Source organism: Echinops telfairi, unplaced genomic scaffold, assembly GCF_000313985.2.
Source record: "Echinops telfairi isolate 266 unplaced genomic scaffold, ASM31398v2 ScPeMD7_60;HRSCAF=208, whole genome shotgun sequence".
Lineage (NCBI taxonomy): Eukaryota > Metazoa > Chordata > Mammalia > Afrosoricida > Tenrecidae > Echinops > Echinops telfairi.
Window position 1 is genome coordinate 33,859,093 of NW_022103958.1, and position 22,458 is coordinate 33,881,550.

Here is a 22,458-nt window from a genome sequence, read left to right on the forward strand (position 1 = left end):
CACATTTTCTTGTGCACCCATTGTCTTCAGCGATCATGTCAGGTAGGTGAGCATCTCAGACTGCCAAATTGTTAGAACAAAGTGTTCTTGTGTTGGGGGAGTACTTGTGCAGGGGCCCACTGTTCATCTGCACAAGTACTCATTCAAAAACTTGGAAGACATGGATGAATTCTTGGAAAAACAATCCCTTCCCAGATTATCCCCAATAGCCATCAAAGATCTCAACACACCCATATCAGTACAAGAAGTAGACAAGGCGATAAGAGAATTAAAAACCAAGAAGGCTCCAGGACCAGATGGTTTCACGGGTGAGTTTTATCAAACATTCAGGGAAGAACTGACACCAATCCTACACAAACTCTTCCAGAACATAGAAAAAGATGGCAAACTCCCAAATTCCTTCTATGAAGCTAGTGTAACTCTGATACCTAAACCGGGCAAGGATCCCACAAGAATTGAGAACTACAGACCAATCTCCCTAATGAATATCGATGCAAAAATCCTTAACAAAATACTAGCCAAGAGAATACTAAAATACATAAAACAGATAATTCACCATGACCAAGTGGGATTCATACCAGGGATGCAGGGATGGTTCAACATACGAAAGACCATAAGTATTATACGTCACATTGAAACGAAGAAATATAAGAACCATATGATAATATCAATAGATGCAGAAAAAGCATTCGACAACATCCAACACTAATTCATGTTTAAGACAATCAAGAAGATAGGAATGGAAGAAAAATTCCTCAATACAATACAAGCTATATATGAAAAACCAACAGCCAATGTGGTAGTCAACAGAGAAAAGACGAGATCAATTCATCTGAAAAAGGGGACTAGACAAGGATGTCCCTTGTCCCCACTTCTATTTAACGTTGTGCTGGAAGTCCTAGCTAACAATATAAGGCAAAGAAAAGACATCAAAGGTATTCGCCTGGGAAAGGAAGAAGTGAAACTATCGTTATTCGCAGATGATATGATTTTATATATGGAAAATCCTAAACATTCCACAAGAAGAGTACTGGAAGCAATAGAGGAATATGGCAGAGTAACAGGTTACAAGATCAACAAACAGAAGTCTATCGCACTACTGTACACATCAGAGAAGGACACAAAAGAGGGGATCAAAAAGGGGGTACCCTTCACAATAGCCAAACACAAATTGAAATATCTAGGGATATACCTGTCTCAAAAACAAAAGATCTGTATGAGGAAAACTACAAAACGCTATTAAAAGAAACCAAGGATGACCTCAACAAATGGAAGCAGATCCCATGCTCATGGATTGGCAGACTCAATATCGTAAAGATGTCAATTCTACCCAAGGCACTATATAAGTTCAATGCTATCCCGATCCAAATTCCAGCAACTTTCTTCAAAGAGTTGGAAAAACAGATCACCAACTTCGTATGGAGGGGGAAGAAACCGAGAATTAGTAGAGAACTCCTCAAGAGGAAGGACAAAGTTGGAGGGCTTGCTTTACCCGACTTCAACACCTATTACACAGCCACAGTGGTCAAAACAGCATGGTACTGGTATAGCGATAGATATTCAGTCCAATGGAAAAGGATTGAAACTCCAGAAATAAAATCATCGGCATACAGACAACTGATCTTTGATAAGGGGCCAAAAATATCAAATGGGAAGTGGATGCCCTCTTCAGTTCATGGTGCTGGAAAAAATGGATACGTAGCTGCAGAAAAATGAAGCAAGACCCTTACCTCACTGCATGCACAAGAATAAACTCAAGGTGGATCACAGACATTGAGGTCAAACCCAGAACCATCAGGGCCATCAATGAGGGAATTGGGTCAAACCTGAGAACCTTGGCACAGGGATTACATAGGCTATCAGAAATCGGGAAGGACACCAACACAGAGGAGGCACAATTGACGAGTGGGACATACTAAAAATGAAACACTTATGTACATCGAAAGAATTCACCAAGAGAGTAATAAGAGGCTACAGAATGGGAAAACATCTTTGGCAATGACACATCCAACAAAGGCTTTATTACTAAAATCTATAACACACTGCTAAACTACAACAAGAGGAAAAACCAATTGTCCACTCAGTCGTTGGGCAAAGGACCTGAGAAGGAGTTTCTCAAGGGCAGAAATCCAAATGGCCAACAAATATATGAGAAAATGTTCCAGATCTATAGCCATAAGAGAAATTTAAATTAAAACAACTATGAGATACCACCTAATACCCTCAAAGATAGCCCAATTCAAGAAATCAGAAAGTAGTAAGTGTTGGAGGGGATGCGGAGAGATAGGAACTCTTGTCCACTGCTGGTTTACCTGTAGGATGTACAGCCACTATGGAAATTGATTTGGCAATATCTAAAACAGTTGGAAATTGAGCTACCCTATGATCCAGCAATCCCCCTACTGGGCATATATCCGGAAGAGACAAAAAACAAACCTCGGCCAGACATCTGTGCTCCCACGTTCATCGCAGCACAGTTGACAATTGCAAGGAGCTGGAAACTGTCCAAATTTCCATCAACAGAAGAATGGATTAAAAAACTCTGGTACATACATACAATGGAGTATTATGCATCCCTAAAAAGCAGTGATGAACGCATGAAGCACATCGCCGCATGGGAAGAACTGGAGGAAATTATGCTAAGTGAAGTAAGCGAAACACAAAAGGACAAGTACTACATGATTCCGCTAAGGTAAGCTCAAAAAAAAAATTTTTTTTTTCCCAAAAAAGGCATAGGGAAGAAGATGCTGTATACATACACCCCTGGAGTGAGGTCCAGGTAATATGGCAGGGACCAGACTAAATCCAGGGATACATATGGGATGCATATGGTAGCCCACTAAAAGAGAGGAGGGAAAAAAGTATGGGTAGCCAGGGGAACAGGGCACTAATCCACACAGGGGGAGGGTGTCAATTGTGTCTCCACAGGGAAAGAGGGACCAGACTTCAACCCGGAGCTCCAAAGATTTTTTTTTTATCATTCATTTTAAAAAAATTTTATTAGGGGATCATACAATTCTTATCACAATCCATACATACATTGTGTCAAGCACATTTGTACATTTGTTGCCATCATCATTCTCAAAACATTTGCTTTCTACTTGAGCCCTTGGCATCAGCTCCTCAATTTTTCTCCTCCCTCCCCATACCCCTCCCCCATGAACCCTTGATAATTTATAAATTATTATCATTTTGTCATGTCTTAAATTGCCTGACATCTCCCTTTACCCACTTTTCTGTTGTCTGTCCCCCAGGAAGGGGTTTATATGTAGATACTTGTAATTGGTACCCCCTTTCTACTCCACCTTCCCTCCACTCTCCCAGTATCACCACTCACCACTGGTCCTGAGGGCTTCATCTTTCCTGGATTCCCTGTGTTTCCAAATCCTCTGGTCTACCCGGATTTATAAGGTAGAACTGGGATCATGATAGTTGGAGGGGAGGAAGCATTGAAGAACTAGAGGAAAGTTAAATGTTTCATTGTTGCTATACTACACACTGTCTGCCTCATCTCCCCGTGACCCTTCTGTAAGGGGATGTCCAGTTGTCTATAGATGGGCTTTTAGGTCTCCACTCTGCACTCCCCCTCATTCACAATGATAAGATTTTTTTTGTTCTTTGATGGCTGATACCTGATCCCATTGACACCTCGTGATCACACAAGCTAGTGTATTCTTCCATGTGGGCTTTGTTGCTTCTCAGCTACATGGCTGCTTGTTTATTTTCAAGCCTTTAAGACCCCAGATGCTATCTCTCTTGATTGCCAGGCACCATCAGCTTTCTTCACATTTGCTTATGTACCCTCTTTTATCTTCAGCGATTATGTCAGGAAAGGTGAGCATCATGGAATGCCAGTTTAATAGAACGTGTTCTTGCATTGAGGGAGTACTTGAATGGAGGCCCAATGTCCATCTGCTACCTTAATACTAAACCTATAAATGTATGCACATAAATCTATTTCCCCATCATATCTAAATATATTTACATATGTACATGCTCCTAATTCTTTCCTCTATTTACTTTTACTTTCCTTGTCCCACTATCTTGCTCAGCCTTCATTTGGGTTTCAGTAATTCCTCTTGGTTACATTGCCCTTGATCAGCTCCTACCAGGCCTCCTACACCCTCCTCACCACTGATTTTTTGATCACTTGTTCTTTTATTCCTGGGTTTGTTAACACCACTTCCTTTCCCCCACTTCCCCCTCTCCCATGTCCCCCGCCCCCCCAAACATCAGTCCCATTTTTTTCTCCTCCAGATTGTTTATCTCACCTATGTTATCTAGAGAGACCTGTAGAGATAATAATATGCACAAAAACAAGACAGAGCAAAACAAAGCAACAAAAGAAAACACAACAATAATGGCAAAAAACCAGTGACACAAAAAAGGAAAAGCCTGTAAATAGTTGTCTGTTGACCTTTAGGAGTGTTTTCTGGTTGAGTCTGATGGGGTGCCACGCCCTGGCCCCAAAGTCTATTTTTGTTATTCCCTTGGGACTTCCTTGCTCTGTTCTCTTGCTGTTGTGTTGCTGTTCTGTTGCACACCCTTAGTGTTTCGCCTCAGTGTGATGGGGTCAGATCAGGCACAATTCCCACACTGTGTCTCCAGTGTTGTCCCCTGTAGGCTATGCGTCAGTGAGGGATGTCATGGAAGACAAAAGTGTAACATGCACAAAACAGGACATTTCATTCTCTCCAAGTGACTCCCTTGATCCTTTAAGGAAAACTGTGCATTCCACACTCCCTCTCTGTCCCGTCTTGGAGAAGACTGATTCCTGGATAAAGCCTCCTGTAATTCTGCGTTAGAGGAGCACTTTGCACTTCAGGGCTTACAAGGGGCTCATTTCCACTGCCATCAGGGTGTTATTTGGAGCTAACAGCTCAGGACAAAGTTTCCTATTTAAGGTTGGTCATGCCTCAGCCACAATCTTCAGGCTTAGCCTCCTGCCTCCCACCTATATTCCTAATATTTTGGTTAGTGTGGAAATGCATAAGTTAAATAATAGAAGAAGCGAAGTTTCTGATTATGTCACTATGCAGAGATGTTCCCTCAGAGCATCATTGAAAGAAGGGGAAAATCTTGGTTTTAGTGTCAGAAGGAATTGAGACTTTTTCCATTTTATTTTTTGAGTTCTTTTACATTTTAATTTTAGGTTGATTTAAAGGGGCTCTTAAGAACCTTGCCTTAAGTCTAAAAAAGTTGATGCGTGACAGCTTTAGCATTCCTTTTCTCCTTCAAAAAATACTAACTTTATTTTTGAGTTGTTGTGTAACCATGTGCTCTTATGTCATAGATGAATAGTAATGTTACTCTCGGCATCAGTAACTGAGTCTGCCTTTCTTTTTCTCATTTCCTTTTCAAAGATTCTATCTCTTTTCCTAATAAAGCAGAAGCTCTGGGGTTCTTTATAATCTATAAGGTTACTATGGGTTGGAACCGCCTAGACAAACTAACAACAGAAGCATGGTGTCCACTTGCAGTTTGATTCCATTCCCTTTGCTGTAGTTGATACACTGTCTTAGGAGGAAATGAAGTCAGCTCGTACCGAGCTTTGCTAATTTCAATATGTGCAAGTTACATTGTGGACAATGACCAATAAGCTTGTTGTATCATTAAAAAATAACTAAAGTTCATGATGGATCCTATCCTCTTGGAGAGATTTAACACATGTGTTTGGAATGCTGGTGGTATAGTTTTGCATCATAGCAACACATGTCACAGGAGGATGTCAAACTGATGGGCAAAGGTGGGGACTGCTCTTCTGGTAGGATTGAGGGCCCTTTTGTGGCACACGGGTTAAACATTGAGCGGCTAACCGCAGGGTTGGCAATTGAAGCCCAGCACTATTGGAGAAAGAAGATGATCATCTTTCGTAATAAAGACTGACACTCTTGGACCCTAGGAAAAAGATAGCTATACTCTGTCCTATGAGGTCACTATTAGTAGAAATCAGAAGGTGTGCTGCACAAACACACTGATTAGAGGGACCAAAGAAAATGTCCTGAGAACTATTAGGAAACTAGTGCAGTTGGGGTCCTCCAAGGTCCTTTTTGAGAAAAGAAGAGGGGTCTGGTCTCCCAGGCTCAAGCCTGCTGAGAACTTTGTAGGTGCTAACCCACAGGCCAGGTTCCTCCTCCTCATTACCACTCTTCTACAACCCTTAGACCACAGGTAGTGCTGACCATGAAGACAGACACACATTCTTCAATGGATTCCATTTCTTCAGCATTTATTGGGCACTTGCGATGTGGCAGGTGCTAGGGTACCTAGTTGCTGGGGTCATAGACCCTTATAATGCTGTGTCCCTGCTCTCTGAAGCAATGGAAGAGGAAGCTCAGTATTTGTCAGGCAAGCCAGCAGGTCGGAAGTGGTTGGGGTCTTTGCCGCTCCGCCCCCATGCATTGGCAGCCTGGTCGGCATCCGAGTCCTCTTTTCCGTGGCCACTGGCTCCATTCACCATCTCTCTGGCATTGCTGGAGCCCAGAAGGAAGGCAGCAGATTGATCAGGCAGGTGAGCACAGGCCACCCTCCCCCATTTCCCAGGATGACTGTGAGAGTCCACAGGAAAGAGGGGCTGTAATGCTGGCCCTGTCTGCTCAGTCCTGCTCAGCCAACACTGGTCACGCTTAGGCAGGAGGAAGAGTGTCCTGGGACCCAGCCAGGAGGAACTGGGAATGACCAGCCTACCAACTGCTCTGCTCTGCTGGCCACACCAACTCCAGCCTGACCAAGAAGGAGGAGAATGGACAAGGGGCCAGAGACCCCACAGGACCTGATCCAGGGTGTGCCCCTTTCTGAGTCCTGACGGAGCCCAGGTTTGCCCCGTCCAACCCTGGAATCTGTGTTACCTTATCACTTTTGCAGCCCAGGCCCCACCAGGCCCCCTTTGTGCGGCATCATAGTTCCCTCGAGCATGGAAGTATTTGTCTGCACCAATGTAATTGGCTTCTCTCATGTCCCTGTAAGCTCTCAACATGTCCCAAGCCCCTGGAGGAAAGGAGAATGGTAAGAGAGACAACATATGAACACAGACAATGTGACAGCACCTTGCACAGGACTCCAGGAATGAAAATCTTCCCCTGACCTCAGATCTCAACCTGGGCTCATCATCTCCTGGCACAACAGGGTCTGAGAAAAAACCCCACTCAACCCTGATTGGCTTCTGCAGGAAAAGGTGCTCAGGAGCAGAAAGGCAGGCACCCCGCGATTGAGATTGGATGCCTGAGCACTGTGCAGCGGTCCATCTGGATTTGGGTTCCCTGTGATGTGGTAAAAGAGTGGAAGGCACTGGCACAAGGGTCAGGCACAAGATCATGTGCTTGACTTGCTGGACAGGGCTGCCTTGTGCAGGCTAGGAAGTTCAGGTGCAACTCTGGCCTCTATGCACTAAATGGCAGTAGCACGTGCCCCTCAAGTTGTGAGCACTGGAAAGGACTGGCGACTGCTCAATGTCCCAAGGGACAAGTGAAAGCCACTTCCACCCAGCAGGGCCACATGGGATCAGTTCCAGGGACTGTGAGAGCAGAGCACGCTGCTGATGTAGGAAACAGGATGGGACACAGGCCACAGAGGAGACCTAGGGCACTTTGTGCCGATGCAGAAGACACGTGGTCTTGCAGACACAGGCTGACTTGGGCCCTGTGACTGATCAGGACATGAGTGGTCATCACCCTGAAGGCTCTCATCATGGATGGGAGTCATGATGCGAGTTGCTCGGGCAGCACAATAGCAGGCCCTCAGTATGGGTGGCACTGTGTTTGTTATCAATGCCCTGCCTGGATGGGGGCCACCTCTGGGGTGGTCCTTTGAGTCTTTTCTAAGGCTCTCCAGGTGATTGCAGGGGGTAGCTGAGTTGAAAACTACTGTGCTTTAGCAATAGGCATTCCTGGGCATCTGCTGGGCAGAACTTCTGCATCGTGCACAGCTGGTCCAAACCCTCTCCTTGTCACCAGTGGATTAATGGAAAGGTATTGGACAACCCACTCAGCTGCTCCAAGGCCCACCTTCCTGACCTTGAAAATGGCAAAGATGCCTGCCCCCCAGGGGTTTGAAGTTCATGTAGAGTGTGAGCCACCACCCCAGTTAAGGGGGTTTGAAGTTCATGTAGAGTGTGAGCAGCCACCCCAGTTAAGGGGAGTCTTCAGACCTGACAAGCGGTGGTTAAACGCCCGCCGTCAAGGCCATTCTGACTCCTCTCCACACTGTGTGCGGTTTCTGAGGCCTCATGTCCCAGCTTTGTCCCGCAGAGCATCTGGGGGATTTGCACTCCCCTCTTTGCAGTTAGTAGCCCAACACCTGACCCACATTCCAGTGCTCAGGTAATCCAGGAGGTCTGATGTATGGTGGCTCCCCCTGGCTGCCAGTTAAAAGGCTGCACAGGCCTGGATGCAGCCCAAACCAGAAGAGTCATTGTCCATAGGAAGCAGCAAGAAGAGTCTGGCTGAGGTTTCCTGTCAATCATCCAAGCAGGACACTAAAGGCAGGGGGCGTCAGGGCGGGAGGAGAAAAGCAGAGGGAGGAAGAAGCAAAGTGTAAGGGATAGCTGTCATTTTAGTTCAGATGATTTGTTCGGAGGGAAAAGTCATACCAATTTCTAGCCTCACTTTGTGGCTTCTCCCCGATGTAGGGTACCTTTCAGGCAGGAATGATGCTAGTCCCTGAGAGAAACCTATGACTACACCCTGTAAAGAAGAGCCCTCCAACGTTCTTCCCCACAGGGCAGCACAGCCTAGGAGACGGCTCCCACCCTTAGCAGGGCTCCAGGTGAATCCTGGAGGCAGGTAAGTGCCCAATCCTTCCTCCTCCAGCTGTCTTACCTTGAGCAGCCTCGGGGATGAAGGTAAGCCAGCCATCACTGCTGACTCCGAGGACCAGAGAGCAGACCAGGAGGCCTGTGAGAAGCTTCATGGTGCTGCAATGAGAGGGAGGGTCAGGAGAGATCCCAGCGCTGATGGACCCCGCTCTGGAATCTGTGTGTCCCAGAGAGCCTGGCTGTTGGCTTCCCGTTCCTCCTGTAGCAGCCCAGTGATGACCAAATCGCCACTCTCGGGTAGCCTATAACTTATCCAAAAGCACAGCTGTCCCCTGGGGAAAACCGAAAACCAAAGAAACGTCCACAGTAGAAAATGGTCACCTTCTTGGGACCAAGACAACAGACAGATTAAGCTTTGAAGCATCCCCATTGGGGTAGTCCCTTACGTGGTTTCAGGTTGAGCAGCCTGCTGGTTCTGCTGGCTGGGGAGAGCCAGCTGGTATTTATACTGAGCCTTCCCTCCTGGGACGGGATGTGTGAGGGAAGTTGGCTGGAGCTAGACAGGGTGGCTGGGAAACCCCGCCCAGTTCTCACCCTTCCCAGAAAACACACTGCCCACCTGTGCTTTCCCGTGCACAGGGCATTCTTCCCCGTTGTGCAATGTATGGGTCAAGACAGGTTGCCTGTGTGCTGGCAGCCACGAGTCAGCGGTCACTCTGCCAGCGCTGGAGACGCTGAGGCAGGAGTGAATCCGGACAGAAGTAGATGGGCATGCAGTGTGTGGAGTGTGAGGAGGGCTCTTACCAGGCCCTGTTTTAAGGTCCCCTCCTATTGGTGCGCCCCACAGGCTTGACTCCTGACCTCCAAACAAGGGAAGGAAGCGCACACAGACAGACCGTCTTTCGTCACTCTTCCCCCAACCAGAAATCAGATGAGTAGCCCACGTGGCCTGAGAATCGGGCCCAGAAATGTCCTGCTGTGGCTGCCTTCTGCTGGGAGAGGACACCCAGGGAATCCAGTGGAGCAAAGGAGAGCAAAGAGAGGGGCTGACAGGGCTCTTTGAGTGCAGGCTGCACTGAGCTACAACCCAGTCCCAACCCCATGGCTGTCCAGTCAATTCTGAGTCCTAGTGACCCCTGCGTTCCCCACGACTGCTGCTCTGCTGGGTTTGGTTGGTTGCCACCCTGTTGGAACCCGATGGTCTGGCTGCTCTTCCTGGTGCCACTGGATGGATTCAAACCGCCTACCTTTGGCTTCATGGACTGTGCTACCCTCCTCGGTATTTGCCTCTCAAACACGGGGTGTCACTGCAAGACTCCTGTGATCCTCTCTCAGACTGTGGGGCCCAGAGCATCTCGGATAGGTGAGCAGAGCATTGTTGGCAGCAGCAGGGTCTCCAGAGGAGGCCACAGGGAAGGAGAGCCACACCGCTGAAGACCCTGCCTGCCTAAGCCCGAATATAAGAAATAGAAGAAAGTATTTCAGGTCCAACTGTTAGCACGAAGTTTGGTACCGGGCATGCAGATGAAGAGGGTGAGTGTTCACCTCATCTTCCCCATCCCACAGAGCGTTTCAACTTGATGTTGGCCTGCACCTGGGGAAGGCTTGGTGATGCTCCGTGACAGAAGTGCGTCATATCACATTGTGCCTGTGCCAGGACAAGCGGTGAAACCAGTGCCCCACGGTCCCAGAGGGACAGGAGGTGGCATGAGGTAGAGGGCTCATTTAGAGGATTGTGTGTATTTATACCAGTATGAATGCAGGCAGATTATAGAAGATTGGGGAATTCTGCCTTCCAGGTGGCCATTGGGAATTGGTAGAACACAAGTAAACAAACGCACTGTGGGAGTCAATTCTGAATCACAGTGGCCCCATCACTCAGCATAGAACTGTCCCTGTGTTTTTCCCAGACTGTAACTCTTTCTTGGCATAGAGCCTCATCTTTCTCTCAGGCAAGGTTACGTACAAGTGCAGACACAAGGAAGCACTTGCCTTGTTGGGCAGCGGATAAACTCTTGGCTGTTAAGAGAAAAGTTGGTGCCTTAACGCCACTGGCTACTCCGTGGGAACAAGGTGTGATAGTCTGGTTCTGCAGAGATTCACATGGTGTGACTGTGAGTCTATTCTGACTCACAGCGAGCCCACATGACAGACAGAACTGCCCCATTGGTGGGTCCAGGCTGTCAATTTTACAGGAGCAGATCTCTGGGACTGTTCTCCTGTGAGCTTGTGGTAGTTACATAATTTCATGGCAACTTGATAAAGTGTAGGGCTCCGGTCTAGCCTGTCAATCAGGTCACAGCCTGACAACACGTCCTTGTGGGCATGGCCTTCTCATAAGGAGGGTCCAAGTAACCTATTCCCCACCCTCTCTGCCTTCACATTGCTATGAAGAGCTGAGACCTGCGTGAGCCCTGGGTGTCGGCCACCACCATTGAATCCACATAACTCTGCACCCATGGCCTGTGAGTGCCTTCCGCATCATTGCATGAGGCTGTGTGAGTCTGAAGAGGGCCTTATGGACTAACATCGGACTTATGGACTAGTAGTGGACTTATGGGCTTGAGTTGGACTGGGCTAGGATTCCTTATTGATCCATGATTACTTTTTGAAATAAAGCTATTTCTTACCCATCTGTGAGTGCCACTGGATTTATTACTCTAGTAAACCCGACCTAGCACTACCGCCCTTACTGCTTGCTGTGAAGCTTAATCACTGCACTAACCAGGCCTTGGAAATCCCATGGGGCAGTTCCACTCCGTCCTACGGTGTCATTTTGAGTTGGAATCAACACAAAGGCGATAGGATTGCACCTAACGGACCAAGAGCTTAGTGGTACGTGTCTTGGAAGGGTCCACTAGGTTCTTTTTATTATTTAAAAAAAGAGGATATTTACTGAGTCTTAAATGGGAAAAGATGAAGATACCTGAACAGGCCTATCATTTGGGGGAAAGAGACCATTTTACCAAGGTCCTATTTGGTGTCCCAGGAGCCCTAGTTTCTTGCCCACCTGCAGGCTGCTCCGGTGTGGATTCAGAGAGAAGCCTTGTAGGTAGCAGAGGGTGGGGGGTGGAGAGGAGGGTTAAGGGAAGCAGGCAAGAGCCTCCTATACCCTGGCTCACTTAACAACCATAGGATGCTGGCGCACCTGAAAGGGTACCTCTGAAGGATTCTTGTTTCACATATTTTAAGCAGAAAAAGGGATTGCAAGCTGTTAACCATCAGAAAAACAAAAGCTAAACTAAACATGACCACCACCACCACACATGATCAATGGGCCGAGAAACATTCCCTCTTCAGTCCTTTTCTAGCCTTAGGTGGTTAGAAACGACTCCGAGTCGAGAGATCAGGTGAGGTAGCTGCCTTATATGCAACGGAAGGAAACCCTGCGCAGTCCTGTGCCAGCCGATGTTTGAGTCCATTGAGGCAGCCATTGTGGCGAGCCATCCTGTTGAAGGTCTCCCTCTTTTTCACTGTCCCACTACTTAAGCAAGCCTGATGCAGTTCTCTGGGGACTGGTCTCTTCTGATAATGTGTCTGAAGTACATGGGATCAAGCTTTACCATGCTTGCCTTAAGTAGCATTCTTGCTATCTAGGTGGTTGAGGTAGTTTATTGTGCCAGCCTGGCCGATAAACACAAGTGGGATTAACTGAAGGGCAGAGAGATAAATGGCTTGGTGAGTCTCGCCTTTCTTGTCTTGCTCTTTGATCATCGGACCAGTGTGTGGCTGCCTTGCTTGTCCTGTGCCTCAATTTAAAGGCTACACTACCTGTGGGACACCTAGCCTGTGAACTGTGTTGCTGTAAGTTGAGGTCCCTTTAAGACATCGCTGGAGCTGGGGACTGGCAGTTGGTGACCTGGCTGGCAGTTGGTGACCTGCCTTCTGATTGGCTGCTGTGCTGACATAGCCTAGCTCTCTCTATAAATAGAGGAAGATCTGGCAGCAGATTGGACTGGAAGGACTGCTAGTCTCTCACATCTCTCTCACAGCAGTGAGTTGAATTGAGCCATTTGTAGTGCTTCATAATTTAACTGTTTCTTTCTTGTATTATATATTTAACTGTATATGATTTAACAGTTCATTCCTTGTTATATATCTAATTATCTTTATAAATAAATATAATAAATTATCAGCAATTTGGTTTTATCTCTCTAGAGAACCCTGTCTAACACAGAGGTGGTACCAAAAAAGCCCCAAGGAAATAGAATTGCCCTGGGCAGAGCAGCGTTTTCGTAGTATGCATTTTTCCCACTAGGTGAGCATCGACCAACTCTTTCTGAGTTATTGCACCCAGTTGCATCACCTGGAAAGGTTGTCATAATTTTATCATAAATTTTATCATAAAATTTTATCATAAAAGCTGTTTCGCTAACTGATTTTTGGGGATGGCCAATTTAAGAGAGCAGCCTGAAGATGTGAAATTTTGTTTCCTGCTTAGGAAAAATGCCACAGAAACTGTTGTAATGTTAAACAGAGCTTACAAGGACAGCTCTACGGGGAAAAATCAAATGTACGAGAGGTTTTCTCATTTCAAAAAAGGTGAAATGTTGATTGATGATAAACCTTGTTCTGGATGTCTGTCAACTTTCCAAATGGATGAAATGTCAACTTGTAGTGCATTTGGAAATCATTCCACCAGGTCACACTGTTAATCAATCTTTCTAGTTAGAGGTTCTGAAAAGTTTGTGTAATAGTGTACGACAAAAAAGGCCTGAGGTGGGTAGCCAGTGGACTGGTTCGTGCACCACAACAATGCACCTGCTCACACAGTATCTCAGTATGCCATTTCTTGGCCAAAAAGAAAAAAGAAAAAGCATGCCTCTCTTACCCCTTTGTACCTTACTCACCTGACCTCACTAAGCACGACTTCTTTTTGCTTACTCGAATGAAGAGGGACCTGAAAGGACAGCCATTTGTAGAAGTAGAAGAGGTGAAGAAAAAATGAGGGAGGTGCTGTCAGCCATCCAAGCAGATGTATTTGAAAAATGTTTCCAAGAATGGATTCACAGATTTGACCAATGTATTTAGTGGAATGGTAAAATTTGAAGGCGATAACATCATTTTATTAAAAAAATTAAATACATAGCTTTCAAAAATAAATCCCGTGTAAGGGAGTAAAAAGCCCATCTCTCTCCCTCAGAGATGCTAGTGATTTTGAATGGCTCACCCTGTGGGTCACAGTCCAATGTACTCCACCAGGCAGTTCACGATACCCTCAATATTCTTAATTCAAAATACATTGATTTTTCTATGGCCTTCTTTATTTAATGCCCAACTTTAAAAAAAAATCATTTTATTGAGGGCTCATACAACTCTTACCGCAATCCATATATACATCCATTTTGTAAAGCACATTTGTACATTCGTTGCCCTCATCAATCTCAAAACATTTGCTCTCCACTTAAGCCCTTGGCATCAGCTCATTTCCCCCCCTTCTTTCCCCCCTCCCCCCTCCCTCATGAACCCTTGAAAATGTATAAATTATTATTTTTCATACCTTACACTGCCCAGTGTCTCCCTTCACCTACTTTTCTGTTGTCTGTCCCCCAGGGAGGAGGTTATGCATAGATCCTTGTAATCTGTTCCCCATTTCCACCCCACTCTCCCAGTTTCGCCACTCTCACCACTGGTCCTGAAGGGATCATTCATCCTGGATTCTCTGTGCTTCCAGTTCCTATCTGTACCAGTGCACATCCTCTTGTCTAGCCAGATTTGTAAGGTAGAATTGGGATCATGATAGTGGGGGGTGGGGGGAAAGCATTTAGGAACTAGAGGAAAGTTGTATGTTTCATTGTTGCTACACTCCACTCCACTCCTCCCTGTGACCCTTCTGTAAGGGGATGTCCAGTTGCCTACAGATGGGCTTTGGGTCCCCACTTGGCACTCCCCCTCATTCACAATGATATGGTTTTTGTTCGTTGTCTTTTGATAGTGGGAAACCATCAGCTTTCTTCACCACATTTGTTTATGCACCCATTTATCTTCAGCGATCATGTCGGGAAGGTGAGCATCATGGAATGCCAGTTTAATAGAACAAAGTATTCTTGAATTGAGGGAGTACTTGAGTGGAGTCCCAATGTCCATCTGCTACCTTAATACTAAACCTATAAATATTTGTACATAGATCTATTTCCCCATCCTCATATATAAATATATTTATATATGTACATACCCCCATTTAGACCTCTATAAATGCCCTTTGCCTCCTAGCTCTTTCCTCTATTTCCTTTGACTTTCCTCGTGTCCCACTATCATGCTCAGTCTTCATTCGGGTTTCAGTAATTCCTCTCGGTTCCATTACCCTTGATCAGTCACACTCTACCAGGCCTCCTACACCCTCCTCACCACCGATTTGGATCTGTTGTTACCTTTTTTAACACCACTTCCTTTCCCCCACCTCCCCCTCTCCCATGTCCCCCCAGAACTGTCCCGTTGTTTTCTCCTCTAGATTGTTCATCCAACCTATTTTATTTAGACAGACCTGCGGAGATAATAACATGCACAAAAACAAGACAGAGCAAAACCTAGCAACAAAAGAAAAGAAAAGAAAATAACAATAAAAAGCCAATGACAAACAACAACACAACAACAAAAAATAAAAGCTTGTATTTAGTTGAAGGACTGTTGACATTTAGGAGTGTTTTCCAGTGAACTCTGATGGGGTGTCAAGCTCTGGCCCCAAAATCTATTTTTGGTCTTCTCTGTGAGAGCCAAGGATTGTGAACAATATAATCAAAATCTAGAGGAAGGACTGGCAACATAGCTGAACTTGTGAACACCTGGCTTGCAGAAGGCTCTGGATGACAGTGGAAAGCCAACATCCATTTGCAGAGTCCACACATGGGTTAAGCCTCCTCCAATCACGGTTGAAGGATGTGAATAGCTGTTATCAGAGAGGAGAGTGAAGTCAATTACGGCAGGTGTAGTTAGGTCAAAATGTAATCACTTATCACTTGATCTCTCCTTTGGCCCCATCTTAAAACTATTTCAGTTTTTTTTCGTTTGGTTTTGTTTTTGAAGTAAAGGGGAACACACATGGATTAAGCTCCTGGCAAGTTCTCTCTGACCATGGACCAGGAATGGGAGCCACTTGCTAATGTGCAGAGTGCATTGGGAGGTGGATTGTTGCAGTGAAGTTCAAATTTAGCACCCCATCATTTGATCTCCCCTATGATCCATTTAAATTTTTTCTAGTTTTTAATATTTTCTGCTTTCTTTTTGAGTGAGATTTTTCCTTGTTTTACTTTTTATTTTTGTTCCTTTGTTCTTTGGTTTTGCTTTTAATGTTTCTCTTCATATGAAATCCAGGATACCAATAAAATGATTTAAAAGAAAGAAAAAAAGAAAGAAATCCAGAACACATAAATCAATAGAGACAGTAACTGGGTTAATGATTCCTTGGGGGTATGGCATGGGAGTTTGAGGGCAATGGGGAGTTAATAACAATGAAGACAAGAATGAAGAAAACATTCTAAAACTGATGGTGATCATAATTGCACAACTGTTCTCGATGTGATTGAACTATTGGACTGTGTTACATGTGAACTATTTGCCAATAAAACAGGTGGGAAAAAGATAAAAACAGAGTGGGGACATGATTTGCTTACGGATTTTGGAGACCACTCTGCAGAGCACAGAGGTAAGTGACCACATGTCCTATTTGGCACAGGACAGGTCAACATGTGCCTGCTGTCCTGAGTGGTCCCTGGACTCATGACAAGCTCAGGTTTGAGCAGACAGGATACTCAGGCGGTGGCATCTCTGTGGGGGCGCCTATGCTTGAGTCTATTGTGTAATGCCTGCCAATCCAGGGGGCTCACCACCAGCACTCTGTCCAACAATATTCCATTGTGGTTCCTAAGGGGTTCATCAACTCCGTTTTGGAAGTAAACTGAAAAGGCCTCTCTTCCTAGTCTGTCTTGGTCTGCAAGCTCCACTGAAACCTCTGTACCATGTTTGACCCTGCAGTTGTTTGCAATTCTGGTGGTATCATTTCTTGCATCAGAGCAACCCAGGAGCCACACCAGTAAGCTCAAACCGAGAGGCAAGAGTGCATGTTTGTGTTACCTTAGCATGATTGAGTGCTCTTTTGTGGCTCATGGGCTAAGCATATGGCAAATTCAAGCCCAGCACCACTGGAGAAAGATGAGGCATTCTGTTGCAATACAGAATTGCATTCTTGGAAACCCTAACAAACAGATCTACTCTGTGCTATTAGGTCACTGTGAGTGGAGATCAACTTGATAGCACGTGCTTGCTTGCTTTCTTTATCTGTCCTTAAACGCTTCAAAGGAACCAAAATCAGAAAGTGTACTGTCGGACACACCAATTCAAAGGACAAAAGAAAGTGTCCTGAGAACTGTTAGGAAACTAGGGCAGCTGGTGTCCTCCAAGGTCACAATCCTTTTCAAGAAAACAGGAGGGGGTCTGGCCTCCCAGGCTCAAGCCTGCGGAGAACTTTGTAGGCGCTAACACGCAGGCCAGCTTCCTCCTCCTCATTACCACTCTTCCACAACCCTTAGACCACACAGGTAGTGCTGACCATGAAGACAGACACACATTCTTCGATGGATTCCATTTCTTCAGCATTTATTGGGCACCTGCGATGTGGCCTTTACTAGATTCGGGGGTCATAGACCCTGATAATGCTGTGTCCCTGCTTTCAGGTCTCACAACCTGAAGCAATGGAGGAGGAAGCTCAGTATTTGTCAGGCAAGCCAGCAGGTCGGAAGTGGTTGGGGTCCTTGCCGCTCTGCCCCCATGCATTGGCAGCCTGGTCGGCCGCCCCGTCTTCTCGTTCTCGGCCAAGGACTTTTTTCATCATCTCTCTGGCATCGCTGGAGCCCAGGAAGGAAAACAGCAGCTTGATCACCAGGCAGGTGAGCACAGGCCACGCTCCCCACCCTCCCCCGTTTCCCAGGATGACTGTGAGAGTCCACAGGAAAGAGGGGCTGTAATGCTGGCCCTGTCTGCTCAGTCCTGCTCAGCCAATGCTGGTCACCCTTAAGCAGGAGGAAGAGTGTCCTGGGACCCAGACAGGGGGGATTGGGAAGGACTCAGCCCACCACTTGTGCTGCTCTGCTGGCCACTCCAACTCCAGCCTAGCCAGAGACCCTACAGGACCTGATCCAGGGTGTGCCCCTTTCTGAGTCCTGAGGGAGCCCACGTTTGCCCCGTCCAACGCTGGAATCTGTGTTACCTGATCACTTTTGCAGCCCAGGCCCCACCAGGCCCCCTTTGTGTGGCATCATAGTTCCCTCGAGCGTGGAAGTATTTGTCTGCACCAATGTAATTGGCTTCTCTCATGTCCCTGTAGGCTCTCAACATGTCCCGAGCCCCTGGAGGAACGGAGAAAGGCAAGAGAGACAGCATATGAACACAGACATTGTGACAGCACCTTACACAGGACTCCAGGAATGAAAACTCTTCCCCTGACCTCAGATCTCAACCTGGGCTCATCGCCTTCTGGCACAACAGGGTCTCAGAAAACACCCCCACTCAGCCCTGATTGGCTTCTGCAGGAAAAAGTGCTCAGGAGCAGAAAGGCGGGCACCCCGCGGTTGAGATTGGATGCCTGAGCACTGTGCAGTGGTCCATCTGGATTTGGGTTCCCTGTGATGTGGTAAAGGAGTGGAAGGCACTGGCACAAGGGTCACAATTAGTCACAAAGATCATGTGCATGACTTGCTGGGCAGGGCTGCCTTGTGCAGGCTAGGAAGTTCAGGTGCAACCCTGGCCTCTATGCACTAGATGGCAGTAGCACGTGCCCCTCAAGTTGTGAGCACTGGAAAGGCTGGAGACTGTGCTCAAATGTCCCAAGGGACAAGTGAAAGCCACTTCCACCCAGCAGGGCCACATGGGATCAGTTCCAGGGACTGTGAGAGCAGAGCGCGCTGCTGATGTAGGAATCAGGATGGGACACAGGCCATAGAGGAGACCTAGGGCACTTTTGTGCCGATGCTGAAGACACGTGGTCTTGCAGACACAGGCTGACTTGGGCCCTGTGACTGATCAGGACATGAGTGGTCATCACCCTGAAGGCTCTCATCATGGATGGGAGTCATGAAGCGAGTTGCTCGGGCAGCACAATAGCAGGTCCTCAGCGTGGGTGGCACTGTGTTGTTATCAATGCCCTGCCTGGATGGGGGCCACCTCTGGGGTGGTCCTTTGAGTCTTTTCTAAGGCTCTCCAGGTGATTGCAGGGGGTAGCTGAGTTGAAAACTACTGTGCTTTAGCAATAGGCATTCCTGGGCATCTGCTGGGCAGAACTTCTGCATCGTGCACAGCTGGTCCAAACCCTCTCCTTGTCACCAGTGGATTAATGGAAAGGTATTGGACAACCCACTCAGCTGCTCCAAGGCCCACCTTCCTGACCTTGAAAATGGCAAAGATGCCTGCCCCCCAGGGGTTTGAAGTTCATGTAGAGTGTGAGCCACCACCCCAGTTAAGGGGGTTTGAAGTTCATGTAGAGTGTGAGCAGCCACCCCAGTTAAGGGGAGTCTTCAGACCTGACAAGCGGTGGTTAAACGCCCGCCGTCAAGGCCATTCTGACTCCTCTCCACACTGTGTGCGGTTTCTGAGGCCTCATGTCCCAGCTTTGTCCCGCAGAGCATCTGGGGGATTTGCACTCCCCTCTTTGCAGTTAGTAGCCCAACACCTGACCCACATTCCAGTGCTCAGGTAATCCAGGAGGTCTGATGTATGGTGGCTCCCCCTGGCTGCCAGTTAAAAGGCTGCACAGGCCTGGATGCAGCCCAAACCAGAAGAGTCATTGTCCATAGGAAGCAGCAAGAAGAGTCTGGCTGAGGTTTCCTGTCAATCATCCAAGCAGGACACTAAAGGCAGGGGGCGTCAGGGCGGGAGGAGAAAAGCAGAGGGAGGAAGAAGCAAAGTGTAAGGGATAGCTGTCATTTTAGTTCAGATGATTTGTTCGGAGGGAAAAGTCATACCAATTTCTAGCCTCACTTTGTGGCTTCTCCCCGATGTAGGGTACCTTTCAGGCAGGAATGATGCTAGTCCCTGAGAGAAACCTATGACTACACTCTGTAAAGAAGAGCCCTCCAACGTTCTTCCCCACAGGGCAGCACAGCCTAGGAGACGGCTCCCACCCTTAGTGGGGCTCCAGGTGAATCCTGGAGGCAGGTAGGTGCCCAATCCTTCCTCCTCCAGCTGTCTTACCTTGAGCAGCCTCGGGGATGAAGGTAAGCCAGCCGTCACTGCTGACTCCGAGGACCAGAGAGCAGACCAGGAGGCCTGTGAGAAGCTTCATGGTGCTGCAATGAGAGGGAGGGTCAGGAGAGATCCCAGCGCTGATGGACCCCGCTCTGGAATCTGTGTCCCAGAGAGCCTGGCTGTTGGCTTCCCATTCCTCCTGTAGCAGCCCAGTGATTAATATAGGATGCACGGCACACACTGGCCGTATTCAGGGCCACTCGGCTCTCAGCCCTGACCCTTCAGCCCTCAACTCCAGACTGTACAAGCCGAAGAAGCCAAGGTGGCCTCAGGGATGGGGAGGGGAGTGATGACCAAATCCCGTCTCTTGGGTAGCCCATAACTTATCCAAAAGCACAGCTGTCCCCTGGGGAAAATAGAAGACCAAAGAAAGGTCCACAGTAGAAAATGGTCACCTTCTTGGGACCAAGACAACAGACAGATTAGGCTTTGAAACATCCCCATTGGGGTAGTCCCTTACCTGGTTTCAGGCCAAGCAGAGCTGCTGGTCCTGCTGGCTGGGGAGAGACAGCTGGTATTTATACTGAGCCTTCCCTCCTGGGATGGCGGGTGGGAATAAGGCAGGGGTGGGGTGGGGTTGGGGGCTTGTGGGGAGGGGTGGGCAGGAGGGAGGAGAAGAAGTGGAATGAAACAAATAGGTTGCCTGGGACCCCCTCCCCAGGCCTCACCCTTTCCAGAAAACACACTGGGCTTTTCCCTGCTTAGGGCACTTTTCCATGTTGTGCAATCTATGGGTCAGGCTGGCTGTGTGCTGGCAGCCATGAGTCAGGGATCAGTCTGTCAGCGCTGGAGACGCTGAGGCAGGAGTGGGCCTGACCAAGCTCAAAATCCATTCCTGTATCTATGGTGTATATATGTACCTGGTTCACTGTAGAGAGAATTATTATTATTTTATTAGAGACTTATACATTTTCCCCAGAGGGCATATAGTAGTTCTATTGATAAAGACAACAAACACACACAATAAACTCACTGCTGTTGAGTCAATGCTGACTCACAGCTACCTGCCGTGTCTTTCCAAGACTGTACCTTTTCACGGGAGAAGAAAGCCCAGTCTTTCTCCTGAGGAGCTGCTGGTGGTTTTGAACTGCCAACCATGCAGATTGCGGCCTAACGCATAACCACAATACAACCAGGGTTCCTCATAATAATTCAATTGCTAGTACCATTAATTTAGCCACTGGTGCGGAATTTAAGACATTGTTGAGAGAAAGTATGCATGGATCCGACCAACTTCTAGACCCAATTACATGGATTTTTGATTGGTAGAGATGAACCATTTGGGTGACTGAACACTCGTTCCATTTACCGTGAAGGATGGAGATGGGGCCAAACACTCATGCGTGCCCTTTCACAGGGGCACAGAGAGTCGTTTCCGCCTCAGGCACTGAGTTTTCCACTTTAATCTGCTACTGGTGGGTTCAAGATAGAATCTGGTTCATTTAGTGGGAGTTCCAAATTGAATCCTTTTGGTGTGGTCCATGAGGGATGTTGTGCACCTCGAAAGGACAGCATCTAAAATCTCGTTTCTCTTGGGTCACCAGGGGCTGCATGCAAACTAAGTCACAAGTGTCCAGTTAGGTACCTGATCCTGAGCCTATTCTTCATTGGTGTCTATGCACTTCATTCTGTGCGTTGACACACTGCCCTGCCAGCTTTAACCATCAGCGAGAGCACAGTTGCCTGGTCTGAGATAGGCAGACACTCCACCCCACTCCTTCTTGACTCCAGTTTCCAGTAGGATTCACTAATCACCCTCTGGGCTTATCCGTGAATTTGGGGTGACCATTGAGTAAAGTTATATGGCAAGAGCTCATGGGTCTTTTCCTTTTCTCCCCATATTGGGAAACAGACCCAGCTGAGGTGCCGCCTCACTGGGCCACCTCACCCTGTCAGGGTGGTTTTTAAGATGTACAAATAAACAGTGTTACATGGTTCATGAGCCCTAGGCAGACATATGAAGGAGAAACCCCAAAGAGCTGGAAATATTTTTCAAAGCCATGTATTTAATTTTTTTAACAAGACAACCTTATCACTTTCAAAGTCCTCTCCATGACAGTGAACACATCTGTCAAATAAAACACACGTAGCCTATCAGGCTGATGGCAGTGAGTCCTTTGGCCTTGGCCTTTCTAGCTGGAGAAGAGACAATACGACCATGGAGATACGAGTCTCCATTGAGGCTCCACTTCAGTGAGATCCCACTAGAAGGCAATCTCTTGGACCACAAAGCAGTTGTTCATTCAGTCACGATGCTGTAAATCATGTCTCTCTGCAGGCAAGAGAAGCAGGTAGTTCCAGAATGTTTACCACACAGCGTACTCCATGAGAATGCTTTATCCTGTGGACCCATCAAATTGAGGTGAACTTTCCAGTAAGGAAAAAAACTTCGCCTTGGCTCAGTCCTCCATGGTAACTCTCCCAGGTTGGATTTTCCTGCCAATGACTGCCAGGACAGTCTCAAGCTGATG

The 22,458-nt window shown here is 47.2% G+C and overlaps 2 protein-coding genes across 2 annotated transcripts; both read right to left on the reverse strand.

Moving 5' to 3' along the window:
* Positions 1-6,208: 6,208 nt before the first annotated feature.
* Positions 6,209-9,295, reverse strand: LOC101638937 (serum amyloid A-1 protein). Its single transcript, XM_004711582.3, has 4 exons — positions 9,199-9,295; positions 8,817-8,911; positions 6,849-6,987; positions 6,209-6,473 (listed from the first exon to the last, which is right to left on the reverse strand). The coding sequence occupies exons 2-4, from the start codon at positions 8,905-8,907 to the stop codon at positions 6,335-6,337; spliced, it is 369 nt and encodes a 122-aa protein (XP_004711639.1). The 5' UTR covers positions 8,908-8,911; positions 9,199-9,295; the 3' UTR covers positions 6,209-6,334.
* An 8,143-nt stretch (positions 9,296-17,438) lies between these two features.
* Positions 17,439-20,454, reverse strand: LOC101638618 (serum amyloid A-1 protein-like). Its single transcript, XM_004711581.3, has 4 exons — positions 20,448-20,454; positions 19,934-20,028; positions 17,955-18,093; positions 17,439-17,592 (listed from the first exon to the last, which is right to left on the reverse strand). The coding sequence occupies exons 2-4, from the start codon at positions 20,022-20,024 to the stop codon at positions 17,454-17,456; spliced, it is 369 nt and encodes a 122-aa protein (XP_004711638.1). The 5' UTR covers positions 20,025-20,028; positions 20,448-20,454; the 3' UTR covers positions 17,439-17,453.
* Positions 20,455-22,458: the final 2,004 nt, after the last annotated feature.